This window comes from Hoplias malabaricus, chromosome 7, assembly GCF_029633855.1.
Source record: "Hoplias malabaricus isolate fHopMal1 chromosome 7, fHopMal1.hap1, whole genome shotgun sequence".
Taxonomy (NCBI): Eukaryota; Metazoa; Chordata; class Actinopteri; order Characiformes; family Erythrinidae; genus Hoplias; species Hoplias malabaricus.
Genome location: NC_089806.1, coordinates 45,680,723 through 45,696,414, shown reverse-complemented (window position 1 = coordinate 45,696,414; position 15,692 = coordinate 45,680,723). Strand labels below are relative to the sequence as shown.

Genomic DNA, 15,692 nt, shown 5'->3' with positions numbered 1-15,692 from the left:
TTTGTTCAGGCTGTAAGAAAATGAAAGGCATTAGACCTTTGTACTTATTGAAAGATCATTTGCCAATCATATATACTTGAGTATGTATTTCTGTATATATTTTTGTATTCCTGTATGTTTTTTGCTATAATGTTTTAGTTTTGGTGTCTGATTGTTGGTATTCATTTTAAGATATCTCTTAGCACTGGCATGTCTCTTTGTAATAACAAAAACCTGAAAATACAATATGGTTATTACAATAAATTTATTTTATTGTATACATCTGGTATTTATTACTGCAATAAATACCAGATGTTATCTATGACCAAATGTAATATTTCTATGGCAGAGAAGTTGCTAGTTACACAGGGGTGGGCAGACTTTACAACTCAAGGGCCACACTGGGTTTTAATAATCTATGGGTGGGCCGAGAGGTGGGGGTCTAACAATTTTTGTTTTTTTGTAACAATTTATGGGGAGTGGGATCTAACATAAATTACATGTGAAGCCTAAGAAGTAAATATTGTCTACCTACCTTATTCATCTTTAGTGGCAACAGTGTTTTGGTCACCTATTTTTGGCAGTGTGTGTGTCACACTCTCCCGCTCTGTCTCTCAATCACCATTGCTCATTCACTCAGTCCCCGTCCCCTCCATGTTGCACTCTTTCTGATGAACAGAGTGAGCAATATCAAACCTTCATTCACTTCTCAAGAAAGCTAATGAATGAATTGAAGAACAATTCAAGTCAAATGCCAGACTCATTTAACTTTTTATGCTTCGTTTATCGCAGTCTAAAAAAAACAATACAGCATTTAAAGCAGCACTTTCAGTAAAAGTTAACGGTTTATTTGTGACGTCTTAAACCAGCCGAGTGGTTAGATTACACTGACGTAATCAGTGACTCCAGAGCTGCAGTAGCACTCAACAAATAAATATCTGTAAACCTAATAGACTCGACTTTAGCAGTGGTCAGTGGATTCAATTGGAAATGAAAAGGTGATATTAATGCGGTTTTAGGACGATTTTGTAAATACTGAGAGGGCCGGATAAAACAGCCTAAGGGGCCGTAGTTTGCTCACCACTGTAGTAACATCTCTGTAAGATTTTACAATTTACAATTGTAACCTTTCCACCTCGTCATTGCGTAAAACACTTTTTTTTGCCATATTTGTTTTTTTATTTTTACTTTTTTGTTTTTAGAATTCTGAACCTTTTCTATTCCGTTTATTTTTTTATTTTGCACATATTTTAAATTTGCAAAAACCCACTACAGACACCCATTTCCCAAATGAAGAAAGTCTTTTGGCTTAAACTCACATTAACACATATTTAATGGATGTGATGATCAGTAGGCTCGCAAGGTATAGTATTTATTCTCATTTAAGATTTTCACATTAAAAAAATATATAAACATCTAGGTCAGAGTTGGTAGTGTTTATTGTAGGGTAGGATGTATGAAAGAATTTGTGTGAACATTGTAAGGTCAGTAATATTATTTTGCAAACACATCCTGTGACAAAAATACCATTTTTATTATTCAAAGGATTCTCATTAGTGAAGAGTATGTGTTAAATATTTTAAGAGTTAAAGTTAGCTTAACACACCTCCTGAACCATGGGTAAAACAAAGCATAAATAATAGGGTTGATGGTAGAATTTAGATAAACCAACATCAAGACTTTTTGAAATGACCCTAATTCAATTTCTATTACCCTCCATAATACAGTATAAATAAAATATGGAAGCAAACAGGCTAGAAACACAGAGACTAAAATTCCAAGTACTTTTGCTGCTTTCCTCTAGGATTTCATAGATTCTGTCATAATCTTTGACCTTGTCTGAGTTTTAAGGCCTCTGATGGCAGTGGCATGTTTCCTCGCGATTACAAAGACTGAAGCATACAGTATAACTATTACAGCACACGGGAACACAAATGTCAATATGAGATCAACCAGAGACCAGCTCTCATCCAAAACAAAGAAAAACAGTCTCCAGGACACATTACCAGAATTACAAAATGCCCATTAAAGTACTGAAGTGCTAGATTGTAAAATAACACCGTAAACCAGTTAGATGCAACTACAAAACACATTGTCTTCACAGAGACTGCTTTAGTGTAGAGGAATGGGTTAGAGAGAGCAAAATACCGTTCAACTGCAATCAGAGCAACATTGAATATTGATGTTGTTGTGAGAAAATAGGAGGTCAATATAGAAAATATACAGCAAGCTGCATTAAAAATCCAACATGATTCAATCATCCATATTACTGCTATCGGAATCACCAGAAGTCCGACCAGAAAGTCAGACACAGCCAGAGAGAGGATGAGCATGTTAGTCGGAGTGTGGAGCTGCTTGAAGTGACAGACAGAGATGATGATGAGCAGGTTTCCACACACTGTTAACAGAACTACAGCAGCTGCAGATACATACAACAACACATACACTGCAGTAGATACAGATCTCTCTGGACAGTGAAACTGAAGGCAGAAATCTCTTTGATTTATCCTGGTAATATTCATGGATTCAGATTCAGATCTTGATTTTTCCTGAGAGATGGTAGAATACATTGTGAAATTATAAGAGTTAAGTACGTGGTCAAATACATTATGGCTCTAGGTTGCAGCTCTGCTATATATATATATATATATATATATATATATATATATATATATATATATATATATATATATATATATATATATGGTGTCAATGCTGATCACTCCCCCTCTTAGACAGGTTCATGAATAATGTTGGCTAAAAGGTAAAAGAGCATAAGCGGTGGTTATTCACGTAAAGAGGGTTTAGATACAGGCTGTTTTATGGATGATGTTTAACATTTTCCTCTTCACTAATCTGTAATAGAAACCAGACTTATTTTAATTACAGAAATTTAACTGAACAAAATCTTTGATATTTGTTTAGGAATACATTAAAAATCCTGAAATTACATGCTTAATTTAACCTCAGATATATTAATGATTTCCATCAGATATCACATCTTCTTTATTTTTAGCACATTTCCACCAATGTGGAACTTGTTTGCTGAACATTAATTTATAGTTTAGATCTTTCATTATCTTCTAAGATAGCCAGCAAATAGCAGTTAGCAATAGATGCAAAGTTTACCATCTGTCATGGCATGCCATGGGTCATTTGGATGGAATGGGGCCACACTAATATGCTGCATATGATTGTTTGAAGAGTTTCACACTCTTTTAGAGGTAAAGCACATCAATTGTTTAGTTAATGCGCTGTAGAACTATAATACTGTTGCCTATTTAAGGAATAATTATAAGTGTAGAATTGTACTAAATATTTGAAAAGTAAAAACAGTTTCACACTTTTCCTAAGTAATGGATCAAATGAAGCATAGATGAAACTGAATTAAAGGCAGAATTAAGATAAAGGAGGACTGTCAAAGTCTCACTGGACTCAAATTCTGAATATACAACATTGCCTAATAATGTGTACATGAAATAAGTAAGTAAACATGCCAGAAACACAGATACTAAAGTAGTAAGAACATTTGTTGCTTTTCATTCAGACCTTGTGTCTGTAACATTCTGTTATGTTTTTGAGCTGTGAGTTTTGGCAATAAGAAAAAATAAAAGTAAAACGTAAACATATCTACCAGAGGTGAGAAAAAAACAAAAAAAACATGTAAGTAAAAAAAATTACTTTTTACAGTGGGTAATTTAAAGTACAAAATATTTTAATTGTAAAGTGTTATATGTTCAAGGTAAACAAACCTTAGTTTAGTTAACCCCAGTAAAATGAAAATATCCAGGTTTATAAATGTCACCACACATTAACAGTTGATTGTCTCAGTGACATTACAAGGGCAGTGTCCTCCTTCACGATTCAGTGTGTGAGTAGTAACACAGCCGTTACAATAGTTCCAGTTATATGATGTTGTGCTACTATGAAAATACAAAACATAAACCCCAAATGATCTGATGCTATCAGTTATCACACAACCATTACTGATTCACCTAACTCCACAATTACTGGCAATCTTAGTGAATGTTCTTAAGGTCTGGAAAAATGTCTGCTTAATGAGCTAAATCACATGAGATAATTTTCACCTATACAGATGCTTCATTGAATAAATCATTTAAAGGTATTTATTTATTTTACGTAGAATTCTACAAACCTTTGGACTCTGCTTTCTTATTTTGGCATCAGTAGACTGTAGTCTTATGAAATACAGAGGGCAATACAGAGCAAGTGCATTGAAGATCCTCCAGGGTCACTGTTTCGGTGAGAACAGGAATGTGCAGTCCATTTTGTTTCTCTAGTGGTTAGATGTGTGTTTTGTTGCTGGACGTTTCAAATATGACCAAAGGAAATATTATAAACAGCATTCATGGAACTCCTAAAGCCTTTCTCAACTGGACAGTAAGTTTATTTTTAATGATTGAATACAGAAGATCTGAAATGAAACTAAAGAGCCTCGGCTTCACTTCAGGACGTATTTGTCCATATTGACTCAGCTGTGTTGGACTGGCACCTCTTTTCATGCAGTTGTTGGTGTATAATTTAATTGGACAGTTGGCAAGTCAGGGGTTTCATTGTCTTTATGTGATGCAGTAGAGCTAACAAAGGGCCTTGTAATCATAAAGAAACATTATAGAATAGGTCAAGAACATCAAAAGGAGAAATTAAAAACTGATTTCTGTTTCATATCATATATGGTACACAGTGTACAGTGGTAAATACTGCAAAATTAAAAAAGGCATTTTACACTTTACCTCAGAGTTACTGATTTATATTTCACATGTGCAGGAGGAGAATAAAAGTGTTACTGTCGCATTCCATTTATACACATTGTAATTCTTTTTCTTGAAAGCATATAATAATTATATCCCTCCATTGATTTAGAGCAAATACAGAGCCAAGTACAATACTCTGTAATTAAAGGACATTTATCAGAGCAGAATCTTTTTGGAATATTTGAAGGGTAAGAAGTAGTTTAAAACATTTTCTAAACCATGAATTAAACAATGCATAAATTATAGGATTAATGGCAGAATTAAGATAAAGTAGGATCAAAATAGGCTGAATTGTATCAAATTCTATTTGAACAACATTTCCTAATAATGTATAAATGAAATAGGGAAGTAAACATACCAAAAAAACAAATACTAAAATAGTAACAACTTTTGCTGCTTTTCTCTCAGATTTGGAGTCTACTATGTTATTTGATGTCTGGGCTTTAAGTTCCCTGATAGCAGTGGCATGCCTTTTGGCAATGATAAAAATGAGAGCATACAGGATAATTATAACAGCAAATGGGAACACAAATGTAAACAGCAGATCAACAAGATACCAGTTTTCATCTAACACCATTAAACAGTTTCCAGGACACATTACTATTTCTACAATGGGTAAGTTATAGTACAAGTGTATTAAATTATACAAAAGCAGTATAAACCAGTCACATAATACTACCAAACACATTGTGTTCACAGACACTGCTTTCGTGTAGAGAAATGGATTAGAGAGAGCAAAATACCGATCGGCAGCGATTAGAGCAACATTATAGATTGATGTACTAGTGAGAAAATAAGAACTCAACTCATAACCTATACAGTAAACCCTCCTAAAAATCCAACAGGATTCAAATAACCAAATTAATGCAAGTGGCATTACAGAAGCTCCAACCAGAAAGTCAGACACAGCCAGAGAGAGGATGAGCATGTTAGTTGGTGTGTGCAGCTTCTTGAAGTGACACACTGAAATAATAACAAGCAAATTTCCACACACTGTTAATAGAACTACAGAAGCTGTGAATGTATAAAGTAACACATAAACAGCAGGTGATACAGATCTCTCTGAACAGGTATAAGGGAGACACACCCAAGTATGGTTAATCTCAGAAAAATACATCTTTGCAGTGTTTAAAATGCCAGCTTAATTTATTTTTACTTTCTTGACGTTATAAAATCAGTCCCCAACCTCATGACTACTAGTTGCTTGTAAGTCTGAGATTTATGTATGTTTGGACACCATTTACACCCATCTATAATGTGTACGTCAACATGAATCCATGGTGGAATCAGAATCTTAGACGAATAGACATCACAAATCCCGTGTGATGCAATCAGAAGTGAAATCCTTTGTGGGACTGGATCTACGCAGCTGTTTAAATTCATTTAGAATTTAGTTTATTATGAAAACAAAATTAAGCAGAATATGAAATAACAATATAATTGAATATTTATAAAATTAAAATTAATATTCAAATTAATACAGTGACCCTGAAATTGATTAAATGGAAAAGATGATGATGATGATGAAAATTTTACACAATTTTCATAGAAATTTATTTCATAGTGTTATTTTTCTCACCAGATACGTGTTGAGTATTACTCCAGGACAGCAATAAATTTAAAGTACATTTTAAAAGATTGCATTGGAAATAGACCACAAGTACAATCAATAAAAACAGAACATGCCGTGATGGTATAAAACATTTTAGATACATTAACTAATACATACCCGGAACACCTCACCAAGAAGGCGTCCAGGAGGCATCCTGACCAGATACCAGAACCACCTCAACTGGCTCCTCTCGACGTGGAGGAGCAGCGGCTCCACTCAGAGTCTCTCCCGGATGTCCGAGCTCCTAACCCTGTCTCTAAGGGAGAGTCCAGACACCCTGCGAAGAAAACTCATCTCAGTCGCTTGTACCCATGATCTCGTTCTTTTGGTCACTACCCAAAGCTCGTGACCATATGTGAGGGTTGGGACGTAGATTGAACAGTAAATCGAGTGCTTTGCTTTTCTGCTCAGCTCTCTCTTCACCACAACGGACCGGTACAGAGCCTGCATTACTGTTGACGCTACGCCGATCCACCTGTCAATCTCTCGCTCCATCTTTCCCTCACTGGTGAAAAAGACCCCGAGGTATTTAAACTCCTCCACTTGAGGCAGGATCTCACTTCCAACCTGGAGAGAGCACTCTGGTCCAGCAAGAGCTGGAGGTCCTGGCTCGATGAAGCCAACAAGACCACATCATCTGCAAAAAGCAGACATGGAATCCTGAGACCACCAAACCGGACACCATCTGCCACTTGGCTACTCAGAGAAATTCAGAACCTGTGACAACGGGCAGCCCTGACGGAGTTCAACTCCTGACTTACTGCCAGCCATACGAACCAGACTCCTGCTCTGTTTATACAGGGACTGGATGGCTCGTAGCAAAGAGCCCAGTACCCCATACTCCCAGAGCACCCCCTACAGAATATCCCGAGGGACACGGTTGAATGCCTTCTCCAGATCTACAAAACACATGTAGACTGGTTGAGCATACTCCCACGCACCCTCCAGGATCTGAGCAAGGGTAAAGAGCTGGTCCTGTGTTCCACGACCAAGGCGGAATCCGCATTGTTCCTCCTGGATCCGACGTTCAACTATCATTCAGGAGGCACTGCCCCCGATGTACACGCGATATTGCAAAGACGTGTCAGCCAGGACAGCCCCACAACATCCAGAGCCTTGAGGAACCTGGGGCGAACCTCATCCACCCCCAGGGCACCACCTCAGCCACCTCAGCCCCAGTGATAGACGAGCCCCCCCTTCGGGGTCCCCAAACACTACTTCCTCTGCGGAAGACAGTCTGGTGGGATTGAGAAGATCCTCGAAGTATTTCTTCCACCGCCTAATGACGTCCCCAGTCGACGTCAACCGTTACCCACCCCCACCATATACAGTGTTGGTGGAAAACCACTTTCCCCTCCTGAGTCGCCTGATGGTTTGCCAGAAGCTTCTCAGAGCCGACTGAAAGTCGTTTTCCATGTTCTCACTGAACTCCTCCCACACCAGAATCTTTGCCTCAGCGACAGCCGAAGCCACAAGCCGCTTGGTTCCTTAGTACCTGTCAGCTGCCTCCGGAGTCCCTCGAGCCAACCAGGCTCGATAGGACTCTTTCTTCAGCTTGACAGCCTCCCTCACCTGGGGTGTTCACCGGCCCATTCTGACGCAATGTCACCGGCCTCCTCTGGGATGGAGTCGAAGCTCTGTCGGATGTGGGAGTTGAAGATCTTTCTGACAGGTTCCTCTGCTAAATGTTTCCAGCAAACCCTCAGCACACGTTTAGGCCTGTCAGGTCTATCCAGCATTCTTCCCCACCATCTGATCCAACTCACCACCAGGTGGTGATCAGTTGAAAGCTCAGCACCTCTCTTCACCCAAGTGTCCAGAACATATGGCCGTAGGTCCGATGATACGACTATAAAGTCGATCATTGAAATGCGGCCTAGGGTATCCTGATGGCAGCTGTACTTGTGGACACCCTTATGCTCGAACATGGTATTCGTAATGGACAAACTGTGACGAGCACAAAAATCCAATAACTGAACACCACTGGGGTTCAGATCAGCGGGGCCGTTCCTCCGAATCACACCCCTCCAGGTCTCACAGTCATTACCCACATTAGTGTTGAAGTCCCCCAGCAGAACAATGGAGTCCCCAGAATGAGTACTTTCCAGCACCCGCTCTAGGGTCCCCAAGAAGTCATGGTACTCTGAACTGCTGTTCGGTGCATAAGCACAAACAACCGTCAGAGCCCTTTCCCCAACCCAAAGGCGCAGGGAAATTACCCTCTTGTCCGCTGGGGTAAACCCCAACTTACAGGCGCTAAGCAGGGTGGCTATGAGTAAGCCCATTCCTGCCTTACGCCTCTCACCCTGGGCAACTCCAGAGTGAAAGAGCATCCAACCCCTCTCAAGAGATTGGTTCCAGAGCCTGTACTGTGTGTCGAGGTGAGCCCAACTACATCTAGCCGGTACCTCTCAATCTCGCGCACCAGCTCAGGCTCTTTTCCCACCAGAGAGGTTACGTTCCATGTTCCAAAAGCCAGTTTCAGTAACCGAGGATCAGAACGCCAGGGCCCCCGACCCCGGCTGCCACCCGATCCACAATGCACCAGACCTTGATTACTACCTCTCCCACAGGTGGTGGGCCCATGGGAAAGTGGACCCATGTTACTCCTTTGGGCTGAGACTCGGGGGCCTGGCCGGACCCCATGAGTGAAAGTCCAGCCACCAGGAGCTCGCCTAGGAGCCCCTCCCCCAGGCCTGGCTCCAGGGTGAGACCCCAGTAACCTTACTCCGGGTGAGGGAAGCTGTGTCCCTGTTCTTGATCCCTTCATCCCTGTCTTTTTGGATCACTCTTTGTCTGGCCCATCACCTAGGACCAATTTGCCTTGGGAGACCCTACCAGGGGCTATTGCCCCTGACAACATAGTTCCTAGGTTCACGCAAGCATGCAAACCCCTCCACCACGTAAAGGTGGTGATCTGGGGAGGGCCTCATCAGTTCAGTATTTCAAAATGTCTGAGTGTCATTGATTTACCAATGTCCCAAAAGATGCTGGATTTTCAAAAGAAGCAGGCTGCATTTATTTTACTGGGATTCCGGTGTAAGCTAAATATAATATTTAAACTATCGCTTTTAGTCTTAGTTAAAACTTAACTTAGCCAACGTGCTGGAAATTAGTGTTCTGTGTTTGTAATATCAAATACCATGATAATCCAAAGAGATGTAAAAAATTAATGACAGCGCAACAAGTGGTGTCGCTGTCACAGATCCAGGGTCCTGGGAATGTGGGTTTGAACACAAAGCTTTTATATAAATGTTTTTTCAACACAATATATTTTCTAAATGTCCATGCTAATATAATTGTGAGCATAACATTTTTTTACCTCACAGAATTGGAAAAAGGGTTTCTTTTAACGAAGGGTTTTATGGCTTTAATTCTAAAGGGTTAAGCATATTTTTTAATCATTTGGAGCACCATTTATGCAGCTCTCATGGAGACACTCTTTAGCAATATAAAGATGTAGTCACTCAGATTTACACTGCTTTCACTCTGATTTTACTGATTATGCACTAGTTTAGCTTGCTTTTGAACCACAATTTTTTCTTCAATAAAAAGGACACATTTTAAACTGCTGTGAGAATTATTTAGTTTCGATTGGTGTATACATTATAACAATCATATAAGTCCTACACCTTTGTTTTCAGTGTCCACCTGAGTATCTGGTATCCCATATTTTACACATTACACTACTGTAGATTCCAGTAAGAATAGTTACAGATGTCAGTGTGGTCAGTGTATTTTAATTAACTATAAAACATTTATTAATGAAGAACTAGTGTTGAATATCTGAAATGTTAGAGTCACTTTAACACACCTCCTAAACCATGGGTGAAACAAAGCATAAATGACTGGATTAATGGTGGAGTTCAGATTGGCCAGCATCACTAAAATCTGCAATGTCCCCATTTCAAATGGTATAACGCTACCTAATACAGTATAAACAGAACATGGAAATATACACGCCAAGAACACAAACACTAAAATACCAAGTGCTCTTGCTGCTTTTCTCTCTGATTTCATAGAGTCAGTTGTGTGTCTTGATGTCTGAGTCTTGGTCTTAATGTTAAGATCTCTGATAGCACTGGCATGTTTTCTTGCAATAGTAAAAACTAGAATATACAATACAGTTATAACAGTAAATAAAAAAACTAACTTTAACAGGACCTCAAATAAATACCAGAATTTATCTAAAACCAAAAAGCAGGTTCCAGGACACAGGACTAGATTTGTGTAGTGTCCATTGAAGTACTGCAGTGCTACGTGATATAACAGCAACAACACCCAGTTAGATACAACAACTAAACACATTGTGTTCACAGAGACTGATTTAGTGTAGAGAAATGGGTTAGAGAGAGCAACATATCGATCGACTGCTATCAGTGCAACATTAAATATAGATGTGGCTGTGAGAAAATAGGAGATATATATGTAACACAAACAGGAAACTGCATTAAATATCCAACAAGATTCAATCATCCATATTATTGCTATCGGAATCACCAGAAGTCCGACCAGAAAGTCAGACACAGCCAGAGAGAGGATGAGCATGTTAGTCGGAGTGTGGAGCTGCTTGAAGTGACAGACAGAGATGATGATGAGCAGGTTTCCACACACTGTTAACAGAATTACAGCAGCTGCAGATACATACAACAACACATACACTGCAGTAGATACAGATCTCTCTGGACAGTGAAAGAACAGACAGGGATCCGTTTGGTTAATCCCAGTAAAATTCATGGATCTAGCAGTTAGTGTTGTCAGAGAAATAATTCAGATCTTGGAATCTGCTGAGAGGTGGAAGTAGGTCATCTCCATAAACAGTCGAGTTACTGGCTGAACAGGCAAGGGGTGATATTTATATGGTGGAGATGTTCCTAATAAAACTGTGAGGAATTACAACATGATACATATTCAGTAAATGGGTGGAGCATTAGGAATTAGTACCCATTAATGTCAGAAAGCACTAGACTCATTAAAATTTTTTGTTTCTAGTTTAAGTTAAATATAGAATGTAAACTATGGCTTTGGCCTCATTGCTTACTCAGCCTAGTGAACCTGCTGGAAATTAAGGTTCACCATTTGTAATGCCACACAACACACAGTCATAATAACCCAAAATAATATTAACAATTACTAACATATTCAACAATTGAATTATAATCTGGGCTCACACAGTTTTATGGATGGAATAAGTAGAAGTGTCTTCAGGGCCACAGTGGCAGCATCAGGATCCTGTGCTCTATTTAATCCAGAAACACGCTGATGTGATAGTACTCAGTTAAATGAATAACTATAGTTCCCATATATTGTAATTGCAATAATTAGATTTTATCAAAAATATTCAGGGAAAAATATTATTTGAGAGTCCCGCTGTTTGTCTGTGAGGAAAAACTGCTTGTTATCCCTGTGTCTGCGTGGGTTTCTTCCGGGTGACTGTCTGTGAGGAGTGTGGTGTGTTCTCCCTGTGTCTGCGTGGGTTTCTTCCAGGTGACTCTCTGTGAGGAGTGTGGTGTGTTCTCCCTGTGTCTGCGTGGGTTTCTTCCGGGTGACTGTCTGTGAGGAGTGTGGTGTGTTCTCCCCGTGTCTGCGTGGGTTTCTTCCGGGTGACTATCTGTGAGGAGTGTGGTGTGTTCTCCCCGTGTCTGAGTGGGTTTCCTCCGGGTGACTGTCTGTGAGGAGTGTGGTGTGTTCTCCCTGAGTGTGGTTTCCTCCAACGCTTGAAAAACACATGTTGTAGGTGGACTGGAGACTCAAAAGTTTCCGTGTGTGTGAGTGAATGTGTGAGTGCGTGTCACCCTTTGAAGGACTGGCGCCCCCTCCAGGGTGTGTTCCTGACTTACGCCCTGTGATTTCAGATAGGCAATGGACCCACTGCCACCCTGAACTGCATAAGGGTTACGGAATGTGGCATAGCAGGTCATTACAGGGCTACAGGGTCCTGGGGATGCGGGTTCAAGCTTTGCCTCAGGTAATTGTGTGTGAGAATGTAGTGTGTTCTCCCCATGTCTGCATGGGTTTTCTCCAGGAACTCAGCTTTCCACCCACAGTCCAAAAATACATTGGTAGGTTTATTGACCATGCCATGTTGTCCATAAGTGTGAGTGTTTGTTGCCCTGTAATGGTGTGTTTGTGCCTTACACCCATCCTGCGTTACTCCCAGTGAGTCCGGTTGGGCCCTGGACCCACTGTGACCCTGAACTAGATAAGAAGTAACAAAGAATGAATGAAAGATTGGGTGAAAATGTAAACTACAATGTAGAAGTAACTGGACAGTGACGGTTAATTGTCCAGCACAGAAGATCTAGAATACGATCTGTATATATTGTACAGTAGTTTGAATGTTAGATCCTCTTCTGTAAGTCGCTTTGGATAAAAGCGTCTGCCAAATGCATAAATGTAAATGTAAATAACAAAAAAACCTCAGCTCCAGTTCATTCAGTACTTTTGTCGATATTTACTCAACTATGCTGGACTGTGTGTGTTAATTCTAAAGGTTCAAATCAGTTTGAATAAATACATACACATAAATATAAATGTCAGACAAGTGTCCTGACTTGTGGAAGAGAGTGAGTAAAAAGAGTGACCTAGTAACACAGAGGTGGGCAAACTTTTCAGCCCCACAGCCATACTTGGTTTTATTAATCTATGGGCGGGCCGAGGGGTGGAGTTTATGGGGAGTGGGATCTAACATAAATTACACGTGAAGCCTAAGAAGTAAATATTGTCTCTCCATTGCCCATTCACTCAGTCCCCTTTCCCCTCCATGCTGCACTCTCCCTGACGAACACTTTTCACTTTTCAACAAAGCTAATGAATAAATTGATTTTTTTTTACATAAGTCAAATGCCAGAGTCATTTGTTATGTGAACATTCATGCATGAATGTGATTTTGTAATTTATTTTTTTTATCTTTAACTGTGTTTCTGTTTCGTGTATCGCTGTCTAAAAAAAACAATACAGCATTCAAAGCAGCACTTTCAATAAAAGTTAACGGTTTATGTGTGACGTCTTAAACCAGCCGAGTGGTTAGATTACACTGGCATAATCAGTGACTCCAGAGGTGCAGTAGCACTCAACAAATGAATATCTGTAAACCTAATAAACTCGACTTTAGCAGAGGTCAGTGGATTCACTTGGAAATGAAAAGGTGATATTAATGCGGTTTTAGGACGATTTTTGTAAATACTGAGAGGGCCAGATAAAACAGCCTAACGGGCCGTAGTTTGCTCACCACTGCAGTAACATCTCTGTAAGATTTACAATTTACAATTGTAAACTTTCCACCTCGTCGTTGCATAAAACATTTTTTTTGCCATATTTGGGTTTTTTTTTTTTTGTTTTTTTTTTTGTTTTTTTTAGAATCCTGAACCTTTTCTATTCCGTTTATTTTTTTATTTTGCACATTTTTTAAATTTGCAAAAACCCACTACAGACACCCATTTCCCAAATGAAGAAAGTCTTTTGGCTTAAACTCACATTAACACATATTTAATGGATGTGATGATCAGTAGGCTCACAAGGTATAGTATTTAATCTCATTTGAGATTTTCACATTAAAAAAATATATAAACATCTAGGTCAGAGTTGGTAGTGTTTATTGTAGGGTAGGATGTATGAAAGAATTTGTGTGAATATTGTAAGTTCAGTAATATTATTCTGCAAACACATCCTGTGACAAAAATACCATTTTTATTATTCAAAGGACTCTTATTAGTGAAGAGTATGTGTTAAATATTTTAAGAGTTAAAGTTAGCTTAACACACCTCCTGAACCATGGGTAAAACAAAGCATAAATAATAGGGTTGATGGTAGAATTTAGATAAACCAACATCAAGACTTTTTGAAATGACCCTAATTCAATTTCTATTACCCTCCCTAATACAGTATAAATAAAATATGGAAGCAAACAGGCTAGAAACACAGAGACTAAAATTCCAAGTACTTTTGCTGCTTTCCTCTCGGATTTCATAGATTCTGTCATAATCTTTGACCTTGCCTGAGTTTTAAGGCCTCTGATGGCAGTGGCATGTTTCCTCGCGATCACAAAGACTGAAGCATACAGTATAACTATTACAGCACACGGGAACACAAATGTCAATATGAGATCAACCAGAGACCAGCTCTCATCCAAAACAAAAAAACAGTCTCCAGGACACATTACCAGAATTACAAAATGTCCATTAAAGTACTGAAGTGCTAGATTGTAAAATAACACCGTAAACCAGTTAGATGCAACTACAAAACACATTGTCTTCACAGAGACTGCTTTAGTGTAGAGGAATGGGTTAGAAAGAGCAAAATACCGTTCAACTGCAATCAGAGCAACATTGAATATTGATGTTGTTGTGAGAAAATAGGAGGTCAATATAGAAAATATACAGCAAGCTGCATTAAAAATCCAACATGATTCAATCATCCATATTACTGCTATCGGAATCACCAGAAGTCCGACCAGAAAGTCAGACACAGCCAGAGAGAGAATGAGCATGTTAGTCGGAGTGTGGAGCTGCTTGAAGTGACAGACAGAGATGATGATGAGCAGGTTTCCACACACTGTTAACAGAACTACAGCAGCTGCAGATACATACAACAACACATACACTGCAGTAGATACAGATCTCTCTGGACAGTGAAACTGAAGGCAGAAATCTCTTTGATTTATCCTGGTAATATTCATGGATTCAGATTCAGATCTTGACATTTCCTGAGAGATGGTAGAATACATTGTGAAATTATAAGAGTTAAGTACGTGGTGAAATACATTATGGCTCTAGGTTGCAGCTCTGCTATATATATATATATATATATATGGTGTCAATGCTGATCACTCCCCCTCTTAGACAGGAATGAATATCATTGGCTAGAAGGTAAAAGAGCATAACCGGTGGTTATTCACGTAAAAAGGGTTTAGATACAGACTCTTTACAGATTTCCTCTTCACTAATGTTTAATAAAAAACTGACTTATTTTAATTACAGAAATTTAACAGAACAAAATCTTTGATATTTGTTTAGGAATACATTAAAAATCCTGAAATTTCATGATTAATTTGGGCTCAGATATATTAATGATTTCCATCAGATATCACATCTTCTTTCTTTTTAGCACATTTCCACCAATGTTTAACTTGTTTGCTGAACATTAATTTATAGTTTAGATCTTTCATTATCTTCTAAGATAGCCAGCAAATAGTATCTGCAATTGGCTATGATAAATATATTCTTAGCTTGGGAGAATTTCAGAAATTAAATAATGCAACCTGATTGTCTTTTAGGTAGTAGAAGGCCATAAATAAGCTCTGGGCCTCAATCCTGCCACGTTATATG

At 38.9% G+C, this 15,692-nt stretch overlaps 3 protein-coding genes, 1 long non-coding RNA gene and 1 pseudogene across 11 annotated transcripts in view; 1 reads left to right on the top strand and 4 right to left on the bottom strand.

Moving 5' to 3' along the window:
* LOC136702112 (uncharacterized) overlaps positions 1 to 15,692 on the top strand; it is a 269,541-nt gene that overhangs the window by 161,170 nt on the left and 92,679 nt on the right. The gene's annotated exons all lie outside the window — the stretch shown is intronic.
* LOC136702440 (trace amine-associated receptor 13c-like) lies at positions 1,519 to 2,501 on the bottom strand (annotated as a pseudogene).
* On the bottom strand, positions 4,897 to 5,871 carry LOC136701709 (trace amine-associated receptor 13c-like). The gene has a single exon (XM_066676360.1). The coding sequence runs from the start codon at positions 5,869 to 5,871 to the stop codon at positions 4,897 to 4,899; it is 975 nt and encodes a 324-aa protein (XP_066532457.1).
* Positions 10,114 to 11,103, bottom strand: LOC136701510 (trace amine-associated receptor 3-like). The gene has a single exon (XM_066676081.1). It carries the CDS (start codon positions 11,101 to 11,103, stop codon positions 10,114 to 10,116), a length of 990 nt encoding a protein of 329 aa, XP_066532178.1.
* Positions 14,063 to 15,043, bottom strand: LOC136702387 (trace amine-associated receptor 13c-like). The gene has a single exon (XM_066677427.1). The coding sequence runs from the start codon at positions 15,041 to 15,043 to the stop codon at positions 14,063 to 14,065; it is 981 nt and encodes a 326-aa protein (XP_066533524.1).

What these genes read in the sequence shown, in the direction of transcription:
- LOC136701709 (XM_066676360.1), bottom strand. Translation starts at nt 5,871, where the DNA reads ATGTATTTTTCTGAGATTAACCATACTTGGGTGTGTCTCCCTTATACC.
- LOC136701510 (XM_066676081.1), bottom strand. Translation starts at nt 11,103, where the DNA reads ATGAATTTTACTGGGATTAACCAAACGGATCCCTGTCTGTTCTTTCAC.
- LOC136702387 (XM_066677427.1), bottom strand. Translation starts at nt 15,043, where the DNA reads ATGAATATTACCAGGATAAATCAAAGAGATTTCTGCCTTCAGTTTCAC.